This window comes from Chelonia mydas, chromosome 9 (assembly GCF_015237465.2).
Source record: "Chelonia mydas isolate rCheMyd1 chromosome 9, rCheMyd1.pri.v2, whole genome shotgun sequence".
In the NCBI taxonomy this organism is placed as follows: domain Eukaryota; kingdom Metazoa; phylum Chordata; order Testudines; family Cheloniidae; genus Chelonia; species Chelonia mydas.
In genome coordinates this window covers 47,292,312-47,304,365 of record NC_057855.1, presented here as the reverse complement: position 1 = coordinate 47,304,365, position 12,054 = coordinate 47,292,312, and the positions used below count along the sequence as shown (strand labels likewise).

Sequence of the window (12,054 nt, the reverse complement as noted above, 5' to 3'; positions counted from 1 at the left end):
CTTTTTACTAGGTGGTGGTATGAACTTGTCTGAGATTCCTCTTCAAGGAATATCATGTGTTCTGAGATAGGATGGTTTCCACCACAGACAACGTATAACAGCCATGTGGGTCTCACTCCTTAGACTTAGAGAGCATTCCTGTTCAGATTAGGTCTCTAGGAAGGAATCCTGCTTTCTCTCAACCCTGCAAAACCGGCTTGTCGAATAAGGGAGTTCAAAGTCTCTTGCTCCATCCTATTGGCTATTGAGAGTAAAGTCTGATGTGTTTGTGAGGAATCTTTCCTCTTCCCTGTTATACCAGTATACACACACCTCTCCATAAATATGAATGGGGAGTGGGCAGAAATAAAAATTATTTTTGCATTGGCATTTTTTGCTGCCTGTTGAAGTAATATTCTTTCATTATTTTGTATTACATTAGCACTGAGAGACCCAAACAAAGATTGTGGCTCCATTGTGGTAGACCATCCACAAATGTAGAGGAGACCAGTTTGTGCTCCAAAGGGTTTCCAAATTAAATAGGTGAGACAAAGGCTGGAAGAAATGAAGCATTAGCTCCATTTTACCAGTGGACCTGTAAGGCACAGAGTTAGTGATGTGGTGCAGGAGGATAGGCTGTGTTTTGAGAGAGATTCCCTAACTGTGGTGGGGCGATAGAACGCATATTCCTATCTTGGGACCAGACCACCTTGGCAGCCAATACGTAAACCGCAAGGGGTACTTTTCAGTGGTGCTGCAAGCACTGGTGGATCACAAGGGAAGTTTGACATCTACGTGGGATGGCTGGGAAAGGTACAAGACGCTCGCATCTTCAGGAACTCTGGTCTGTTTGAACAGCTGCAGGAAGGGACTTACTTCCCAGACCAGAAAATAACCGTTGGGGATGTTGAAATGCCTATAGTTATCCTTGGGGACCCAGCCTACCCCTTAATGCCATGGCTCATGAAGCCGTACACAGGCACCCTGGACAGTAGTCAGGAGCTGTTCAACTATAGGCTGAGCAAGTGCAGAATGGTGGTAGAATGTGCATTTGGACGTTTAAAAGCACGCTGGCGCAGTTTACTGGCTTGGTTAGACCTCAGTGAAACCAATATTCCCATTCTAATTGCTGCTTGCTGTGTGCTCCACAATATCTGTGAGTAAGGGGAGACATTTCTGGCGGGGTGGGAGGTTGAGGCAAATCGCCTGGCTGCTGATTACATGCAGCCAAACACCAGGGCGATTAGAAGAGCACAGCAGGGCGCACTGCGCATCAGAGAGGCTTTGAAAACCAGTTTCATGACTAACCAGGCTACGGTGTGACAGTTCTGTTTGTTTCTCCTTGATGAAAACCTGCCCCCTTGGTTCACTGTACTTCCCTGTAAGCCAACCACCCTCCCCCCCTTTGATCACCGCTTGCAGAGGCAATAAAGTAATAGTTTCAAAATCATGCATTCTTGATTAATTCATCACACAAATAGGGGGATAACTGCCAAGGTCGCCCTAGAGGGGTGGGGAGGAGTGAAGTACCCGATGGGGTGGTGGATGAGGGGAGGAGGGAAGGACAAGGCAACACTGCACTTCCAAACTTATTGATTGCCCACCTTCTGTTGCTTGGGCAGTCCTCTGGGGTGGAGTGGTTGGGTGCCCGGAGGGGCTCCCCCTCCCCCCGCATTCTTGGGTGTCTTGGTGAGGAGGCTATGGAACTTGGGGAGGAGGGCGGGCAGTTACACGGGCTGCAGTTGCGGTCTGTGCTCCTGCTGCCTTTCCTGCAGCTCCACCAGATGCCGGAGCATATCAGTTTGATCCCTCAGTAGCCTCAGCATTACATCCTGCCTCCTCTCATCTTGCTCCCGCCACTTCTCATCTCGCTCATCCCTCCTGTCCTCATGTTCATTTTCTGCTTTCCTGGAGTCTGCTATGGTTTGCCTCCACGCATTCTGCTGAGCTCTTTCAGTGTGGGAGGACTGCCTGAGCTCAGAGAACATTTAATCGTGAGTGCGTATTTTTTCTCCTCCTTGTCTGCAGTAGCCTCTGGGATGGAGATGACAGGGGAAGCGTTGAAACATTTACAGCTGCGGGAGGAAAAAAAAGGGAGAGTAGTATTTAAAGAGACACATTTTAGAGAACAATAGGTGGATTCTTTCACAGTGAACCAAGCTGCTAACTTACATAGCACATGTGCTTTCGGTACAAGGTCGCATTTTGCCTCTTATATTGAGGGCCTGCCGGTTTGGTGTGAGAGATCACACATGCAGGGCCGGACAACAGAATTCAGCTTGCAGGCAGCCATGGTAAGCCACAGTCTTTCGGCTTTTTCAACCTTCATAACATGTGGGAATGGTTTCAAACAGCAGCACCCTCCTTTCCCATACCAAGCACCTGTTGGGTTGGCCATTTAAAAGGAGGGGCTGCGGTTTTCGGGTTAACATGCAGCACAAACCCAACTAAACCACCCCCCCAATTCTCTGGGATGATCACTCTCTTGAGGATACCACAACGAGATAAAGAACGGACGTTGCTTGAATGCTAGCAAACATCAGGACCATACTTTGCCATGCCATGCTTTGTTATGCAATGATTCCAGACTATGTGCTACTGGCCTGGCGTGGTAAAGTGTCATACCATGGAGGACGGAGTAAGGCTGCCCTCCCCAGAAACCTTTTGCAAAGGCTTTGGGAGTACCTCCAGGAGAGCTTCATGAAGATGTCCCTGGAGGATTTCCGCTCCATCCCCAGACACGTTAACAGACTTTTCCAGTAGCTGTACTGGCTGTGAATCCATCCCAAGACTTCAGGGCAAATTAATCATTCAACATGCTTGCTTTTAAATCATGTATTATATTTACAAAGGTACATTCGCCAGAGATGCCTTCTCCAACTTCATGGTCTGGGAGCCCGCCTTAGGAGGGTTGGAAGGGTGTTGGCTCCAGGGTGATAAACAGTTCCTGGCTGTCGGGGAGAACAGTTTCTCCGCTTGCCTGCTGTACGCTATCCTCCTCCTCCTCATCTTCCTTGTCCCCAGAATCCTCATCCCTGTTGCATGAGACTCCCCCCTTTGCAGGTGTCCACGGACAGGGGTGTGGTAGTGGGCCCCCCCTAGAATTGCATGCAGCTCATCATAGAAGCGGCATGTCTGGGGCTCTGACTCGGAGTGGCCATTTGCTTCTTTGGTAGGCTTGCCTGAGCTCCTTAATTTTCACGTGGCATTGTTCGGGTCCCTATTGTAGCCTCTGTCCATCATGCTCTTGGAGATTTTTGCAAATATATTTGCGTTTCATCTTTTGGAATGGAGTTCTGATAGCACGGATTCATCTCCCCATACAGCGATCAGATCCAGTACCTCCCGTTCAGTCCATACTGGAGCCCTTTTGCGATTCTGGGACTGCATGGTCACCTGTGCTGATGAGCTCGCCACGCTGGCCAAACAGGAAATGAAATTCAAAAGTTCCCGGGGCTTTTCCTGTGTACCTGGCTAGTGCATCTGAGTTGAAAGTGCTGTCCAGAGCGGTCACAATGGAGCACTCTGGGATAGCTCCCAGAGGCCAGTACTGTCTAATTGCATCCACGCTATCCCAAACTTGACCCGGCGATGTCGATTTCAGTGCTGATCCCCTCGTCAGGGAGGAGTACAGAAATGGATTTTAAGAGCCCTTTAGGATGACAAAAATGGCTTCGTCGTGTGGACGGGTGCAGGGTTAAATCAATATAACGCTGCTAAATTTGACCTGAACTCATAGTGTATACCAGGGCTGAGTTCAGTATTTCTGTCATCTGAATGGGCCCCCAAGTTCACAAAAAATCTGATGTTCTCATTGAAGCCTTTTGCACATGTAATGAATGCTTTGAAAAACAGAGTGAACATTTGGTACCAATGAACACGTCATTAATTGCACAAGACTATTCTATTATTTTCTGGTCTTCACTCACTGACTTTTTGCTACCTTACTGGCTGATTTTTGGACTTCTTTCAGTGCTTTTGCAGCTAAGAGATTTTTCTCCAATGGTAAACAGTAGTATAGATAGTATGGTATAGATACAGCTCCTGAATCTTGTGCTCCAACCTAGTGCATAGTATATTACTGAAATTCTTTCATCTCAAATTCCAAACTCTTATACTGTGTCATGGTTGACTCTGTCTGAACTGCCTATAGTCATCAGTTCTCTTTATCTGCAGAAGATTGAGAAACTTCATTTGTCCCCTTTTCTGCTTATTTTTTTCTCCTTTCTTCCTAGACAGTTTTAGTTTCCAGATGTTTAGTGTAGCCATTTAGTTTCTCTAACAAATAAAACAAGTTTTTGAAGCATCAAACCACTGCCAGCATTGAAATTTTCTTGTAAAAGTTTTTCTTCCAAAGCTGTCTTATTTTTCTCAGATTACATTTTTTTTTAAAATCAGGCTTCTTAATACTTAATGTGTTTTGGTCCTCTTATTTTTTTGGTGTTGAAGATTGCTTCAAGTAATGGCCAAAATTCAATCACAAAATGTCTATCGGTAGACTCTGTAAGTGCTTGTGTGTTAAGGGTACATAGAGCTTGCGGGACGTTAGATAAGCCAAAGATGTTGGAGTTCAAGGTATGCGCTTCCTTCCCTTGCTTGTTTTCGCTCACAACAAGCACCAACACTATTTGTACTGCTTGGGGAAAGCCCACATCATGTCCAAGTGCAGTATCTGCCTCTTGTTCCCGACCTGTACCTGGGAAAGCCAAGCTCTCCACCGCAAGAAAAACCTCATTGAGGTCATCATGAGGCCGCAGTGGGATCCAGGTTGGGGGACCCGCTCCCCCATAATCAACCTAAGTAATTGAGTGCTCCTGTTACTGCAGAGCTTCTTCCTGAGTTTTACATCCTACATACTTACCAGTGTATGTGCTGGGGACCTTAAGAGTCTTGAGGCCTGGTATCCCAACAGATGCACAAATTACCACTCTGAGCCTTTCTTGGATCCACACTGTTGATAGCTAGACTCTCAAATGGTCAACTTATATGCGCTAGATCTCCCCATGCTGTTGATCAGAGTGAGGTCTCTAGACCGACTTATTTACTTCAAATGTTTAAAATACATCTATGCACCAATACGGTGCTCTGTCTGTCTCTCTCTCTCTCTCTCCCCCCCATAAATTAAAAATTAAAGCATAAACAAAGGAGGATCTTGGTGGATAGTCAGCTGAACATGAATTCGAAGTGCCATGCTCTGGCCAAAAGAATAAATGTGATCCTTGGATATACAAGTGGGTATCTTGAGTAGAAGTAGGGAAGTACTTTACCTCTATTTGGCACAGGTGCAACTGCTGTTGGGACAGTGTCCAGTTTTGTTTTCCACATTTCAAGAAGGATGTCGGTAAATTGGAGTGTGTTCTGAGAAGAGCCACGAGAATGATTAGAGGATTGGAAAACGGGACTTATTAATGATAGACTCAAGGAGCATAATCTATTCAATTTAAATAAAAAGTTAAGGGTGAGTTGATCAGTATATAAGTACCTATATGGGGAACAAAATAATTAAGCGATCTATAATCTAGCAGACAGAGGTATAACAAGATCCACTGACTGGAAGTTAAAGCTAGGTAAATTCAAATTAAAACTAAGATTTTTCGCAGTGACAATAATTAATCATTGGAACAACTTAGCAAGCATTGAGGTGCTTCTCCATCACTGGCTACTTTTAAATCAAGATTGGATGTTTATCTAAAAAAGATGCTCTAGTTCAGTGGTTCTCAGCCTGGCGTATGTGTACCCCTGTGGGTATGCAGAGGTCTTCCGCGGGGTACGTCAGCTCAGCTAGTTACTTGCCTAGTTTTATAACAGGCTACATAAAAAGCACTAGCGAAGTCAGTACAAACTAAAATTTCATAGAGACAATGACTTGTTTATACTGCTCTATATATTATGTACTGAAATGTAAGTACAATATTTATATTCCAATTGATACTTTCTCATTTTTACCATATAATTAAGCAATTTTTCAGTAATAGTGTGCTGTGACACTAGTATTTTTATGTGTGATTTTTGTAAGCAAGTAGGTTTTAAGTGAGGTGTCTTGCATATCGCCAAGTTACAGATCAGACTCCTGAAAGGGGTACAGTTGTCTGGAAAGGTTGAGAGCCACTTCTCTAGTTCAAACAGGAATTATTTTGGGGAAATTCTGTGGGCTGTCTTACACAGGAGGTCAGTCTAGATGGTCACAATGGTCTCTCCTGACTATCCATAGATCACCAAAATGTTTTATGCTTGTATATATACGTTTTTTTTCCATGGATGGGTAAGCAACCAGGTATTGTACTTTTAGATAAACGTGCAATCTGTTGTTCATATCGTGCAAAAGGAAGATTTAAGTAATTGTTTCAAGTACATTTATTATTGAATTAGAACACTGACTCTAAGGAGACTATTTAGTAAAGGTTGTAAGTTAAAGTAAAATTCACCTCTTGCAATTGCTCTGAGAAAATCCAAAAGAACAATAGATTGCTCTGACCAGTTGTGCTACTTAACCACCTTCCTGGTTAACACGTTGAAGTGAGATCAATTTCCTAATATGACAGTCCTTCATGATTACAGTTTTTTTTGGTGATATATTAAGTGTGACTACATGACTTCCTTTTTTCTATATGTATGCTGTCTAACCATTGTGTCTGATCAGTTTACCTTTTTTCTGTGGCCATTTATACAGTAGACCTTTCTAAAATTTCCCACCGTTGTTGTCTCAGCATCCGAAGTGTTACCACTACTTTACCTGCTCCCCTCCTCTGTTTTTGGGAAATATTCCACAGCTTGCATATGTTTCTGCTTTTAACTTTCCCAAGTAGTAGCAGAGTGAAATTGACTAGGGTTATGAATATGATTAATTTGCACGCTGCCAATTTTCACTTTGCAACAATCTGAGCAGCAGCAAAGATACTAAAGTAATCTGTCTGCAGACTGAGGAAGACATTATCACAGCTGTGCATGTTCAGTTAATTTTGGAAGGTTTTCTTAGCAATTATAAGAGCTAGGAAAAAAAAGATAAATGAATACTCAGATTTTGTAGAAGTTGGCAACACTCATCAAAGGAAGTTTTGTACCTGTGATGGGTGATAGGATTTTTGCGAGCTATGCTCATAGTTACCAGTCTCCTCTTGGAGATTCTTCCTTTCCAAATAGATGTCAAATATTTGTTTGGATTTATTTGAAATAAACTAAAGTGCATGCAACTTCCTGTTTCTTTTACACCAATATATAAAGTCTAAATGGCAATCTAATTGCTCGTCTCATCGTTACTCCTTTAGAAGACTGGACTCTTCAAGGCCATATTAAGTTAGATGTGTCCAGAGGCATGCAAGCAATGCTAGTCTATCCCCAATAGATTAATTTCTAGAAGACTTACAGAACAACTACATGGAGTTCTGTGCATTTTTTTTATTTAAAGCTTAGACTTGGAAGTACAACGTGAGTCCAAGTTTGGTATGCTCGTGTTATGGAATTGGTTTCTGGGCAGAAGTGCCTAAACTTCCAACTGTCTATGTTCAGAACATTTGGGGTGTTTCTGTATAGCTAGTTGTTCTATGTTGAAATGTCCTTAGTAAATCTTTTTTTCTTGTTTCTGTTGCACTCCATGACTGTTGCGTAGGATTTTTGTTACTGTTTTTTCTGTTACTAAAATGAGCTTTTTTGTTAAACTTTTAGTGATTCATAAAAATATTGAGTCTTCAGAAGTGGTCTATTTCTGTTACTATACTTTTGGAGAAAGATTATACTTTTTAATTATTATTCAAAAAGGTAATAATTGTAATAGATTCCCTCTCAACCAACCCATGTTCCTGAAGAATGGAGGAGATAATATGTTACTGTCTTGCTTTAAAAATGAACTGATTGGAGATAGTATTGGTACGCTATATCAGTGAGTAGGCATGCATTACTCACTTATAAGGTGGCTCTCTGACTATGGATTTTAAGCTATTGACGTTCTAGTCAGTCATATGCAGGGAGCATGGGAGACAGTACTTGCAGCACATTTTTAATTACTTTTTGAAAATAAGAATTTCAGGTAAGTCACTTTTTTGGGGCTGGAGTGTAACTTTCAGTCTCACAGCTCATTGTAATGTGTCCTTTACTGGCATGGACTTGTCATCTGCGTCTCTAGCTGTTTCTCTGGCTCTCTGTCACCATAGTATCTTAGCTGATACCACCATCCTTGCTCTTCAGGGAGCTGACTGTGCTGCATTCTTGTATCTTCCAGAAAGGCGATGGAAAGATAAAGACAAAAGTTTGCCTTTGTTAGTTTAGAGGTTGAAAGGAAAGGAAACACTAAGAGTAGAAGATAAGGATGCTGAAAAATGGTATTTTAAATGGGAATCCTTAGTAACATCCCCATGTATCTAAGCAATTTTTTCCATATCTTTTAATTTGTTTTGTGGTTCGTGAGCATTTTCAATTCCAGAGAGTGTATACAGAAGAGAGTCAGGGTAGGTAAAATTTTTATTCTAAAAAGCATAGGGAAAGGTACGTTTGCTTGTTTATCTCACCTTGGCTATCTCCTCTTCTTGGCAGAGAAATTTCTCCATGTCTGTAAACAGTGCTGCTGTCCTGCGGTTGACGGGACGAGGAGGAGGAACGGTGGTAGGGGCTCCTCGAGGTCGAAGTTCCTCTAGAGGTCGAGGTGAGCTGTTTTCTGAAGACTGGGATGATACAGTGGATGGGGGAAAGATCTAGGTTAAATTGTCTGAAAATTGACCACCATTATTTGGATAACACCACGAGGGGATGTGGAATTATACAGCCAAATAAAACTGACCAATTCCTGCCCCCAAGGAACTTTCCATTTAAAGGTCCTAACACAGCAGGGGTTGGCGAAGGAGGGAAAGTGCCTATGGGAGAATGAGGGTTGCAATACCACAAGATCACTAGGAACGCAAGTTACATACATATCTGGTTCCTCTTTTGTGTGTTTATTTTGTTAAATTATATAAATTTGGATTGAAGGAGAGTGATGAAAGGAACAGTTCTTAGGTGGAATATCAAGGAAAGTGTAAGGTTGCTTGACTCAGGGTTGTAAAGAATATCCAACTATATGAGATGGTATTTGAAAAAGTTTGGAGTCACTCATAAAAGGAGAGAACAGGAACATTAATTAAGAAGTTGAAAGGGTTGGTTTTAATTTAAATCTGGGGATACGCAGAGGTCTTCCAAACGGTTCATCAGCTGATCTAGATCAGGGGTGGCCAACCTGTGGCTCCGGAGCCACATGTGGCTCTTCAGAAGTTAATATGTGGCTCCTTTTATAGGAACCGACTCCGGGGCTGGAACTATAGGTGCCAACTTTCCAATGTGCGAAGGGATGCTCACTGCTCAGCCCCTGGCTCTGCACAAGCCCTTCCCACCCTCTCCCCTGAGCCTGCAGTGTCCTCGCTCCTCCCTCTCCCCCCAGAGCCCCTGCATGCCACGAATCAGCTGATTGGAAGGTGTGGGGAGGGAGTGGGAGGCGCTGACCTGGAGGGCTACCAGTGGGTGGGAGGCGCTGAAAGCTGGAGGGGAGTAGATGGGTGAGCTGCGGACGTATTACTGTGGCTCTTTGGCAAGGTACATTGGTAAATTCTGGTTCCTTCTCAGGCTCAGGTTGGCCACCCCGATCTAGATATTTGCCTAGTTTTACAACAGGCTACATAAAGAAACACTAGTGAAGTCGGTATATACTAAAATTTCATACAGACAAGAACTTATTTATACTGCTGTGTATACTATACACTGAAATGTAAGTACAATATTTATATTTCAATTGATTTATTTTATAATTATATGGTAAAAATGAGAAAGCAAGCAGTTTTTCAGTAATGTGCTGTGACCCTTTTGTATTTTTATGTGTGGTTTTGTAAGCAAGTAGTTTTTAAGTGACGTGAAACTTGGGGATATGCAAGAAAACTCAGACTCCTGAAAAGGAGTACAGTAGTCTGGAAAGGTTGGAGAGCCACTGACTTAAATGATCAGAAAGAAGTCCTTCTCTATTCTGTGCAATGCCTTAGATAACAAACTGAAAGAGATTAGTGGAGGCATAAGGTCTCTCTTGGCAGTTTATTTTGTTCACTGATAGCACTTTGTTTTGTCAATTTTACTACTTCACTAAAGTTATTTTCCCTTATTTGTTGGGTCCTTCCACACTGCAGCATTTAAAGCAAATGGGGAAATGTGTCCTCAGATAATGCCAGGGAGGCTCAGGGTAAGGTATAGTACCTGAACTTATTTTTAATTTGTTTTGAAAAACAAAAATATATTTTTATGTTGATAGTAGCCTTTAATTCTCTAGCCTTCATGAGCACAATATGTTTTCATATATTAATAGATGTGGATTGTTGCATATAGAATGCTAGAAGCTGGAGATGGAAAAGACTTCTTGGGTCATATGCATAGCCCAGCAAGTGCCACATTTTTTCCTCATTCTGTCCCATTTAATTTAAAATGTCCCTTAGTCGTGGTATTGCCACTACCTCCCTTGAAAACAGTTTTATAGCTATTGGATGTACAGAAGTTTTTCCCGATTTGGTTTTAAGGTTCCTCTTATTTCTAATTTTCTGTTGTCCCCTGTAATTCCACTTCCTCCTTTGCATCTACATCTTTCAGATATTTGTGGACTGCTATCATGTGCCCCTTCTTGGTTGTTTAGCTAAGCTGTATGTATTTAGTTCTTTTATTGTTTCAATAGCAGTTCCTGCTGACTCTCTCTAATTTTTTTTTCCCTTCAAGTTTTTCAGTATCACTTTGCTAATGAGTTGCCAAGGACTTAATTAAAAATTTGAGGTACAGTTGTACCAAAGAACGAGAGAGAGGGGCTTTTACTTCCTTGTTTGACATGATGCCAATGTAGCAGAATTGCATCAGCCTTTTCTGATGCCATACTTCATTCTTAACTGAAGTCTAATTTGCTCTGTCTCACCTAAGTGTGTGCTAGTATTACAGCTGTCCAGGTTTCTTTTTCCTGTTGAATGTGTGTTTTGGACACTTTGCTTAGGTATGTTAGGGTTCAAATTTACAAACAGTTATACTGCATACAGTGCTTGTTGGGTAATAAATAGCCATAGGCTTGGACTTCCAGCTTGCATTTTTCCCCCCAAGTTGAATCTCAGTGTTTTCTGACCTTTTCTTATATATTGAAACTCCTTTCTATTTCTTTACCCTTCCTGTTCAGTGAAACAGTATTCTGAAGTGTAACTTTACAATTAAGTTAGCATTATCAAGGCAGCTTAATCATAAAACCTTCTGCTGGAGGGCGAAATTGCTCGTACCTAAAATCTCACATTTTGTGTGGGGTCACTTTAGTTGTGACTAACAAGTTTTCTCTGTTCTAAAGTAATACTCCACAAGCAATCCAAGGTCATGCACTTGAACTTTCTTTCTAATTGATTTGTTTTCCTGGGAGCTCCCTGTGGATTGTAGTTAAGCTGTGTGCTTTGAGTACTGGAATGTTTACATTTATGAAGGAGGGCGTCGGAGAAGGAAAGGATTTAAGTCTTTGTGGACTGGGCTACAGACTTAGACTTTTTGTTGTTGTTGCTGTTTTCCTGTTCAAGTAAAAGGTCATAACTGAGGCAGCTTTACCCAGCACTGTGCTGCCTATTTATGAACTGAGGCATAGGGATGCTTTTCCTCCCATTTTTCCATTTTCACTGCCATTTCACAAATATCTAGGCCATTGACAGCCTGAAATTCTACTTTAAAATATCTCTGAGTTGGGAAAATAAATTACAGCCAGATCAGTTCTTACACACTGCTATTATGGCAGTTCTTAATACAATTTGACTACATGAACACTCCATGCTAATTTATTTGTGGTGAGGGGATTAGAGCCACATCTACTTTCTACTTAACGTTTATGGTGTGACTAGAGACCCCTGATTGCCTAGGAGATCTTGGTTCGGTTCTAAGCTCTGCTACAGATTTCCTGTGTGATCTTGGGCCGATAACTTAATATCTCTGTGCCTCAGTTCCCCATCTGTAAAATGGGGATAAGACTTGCTTTGTCTTGTCTGTGTAGATAAGCTCTTCAGGGCAGAGACTCTCTTACTATATATATGTACAGCACCTAGCATATTGAGGCCTCTAGGTTCT

The 12,054-nt window shown here is 42.1% G+C and overlaps 1 protein-coding gene across 14 annotated transcripts in view; it reads left to right on the top strand.

The window, feature by feature from the left end:
* GIGYF2 (GRB10 interacting GYF protein 2) overlaps positions 1-12,054 on the top strand; it is a 152,982-nt gene that overhangs the window by 43,216 nt on the left and 97,712 nt on the right. For all 14 annotated transcript variants that reach the window (XM_043521652.1, XM_043521649.1, XM_043521647.1 and 11 more), the window contains one exon: positions 8,506-8,614. In XM_043521652.1, the coding sequence (XP_043377587.1) occupies positions 8,506-8,614 (109 nt within the window). The remainder of the gene's footprint in view (positions 1-8,505; positions 8,615-12,054) is intronic.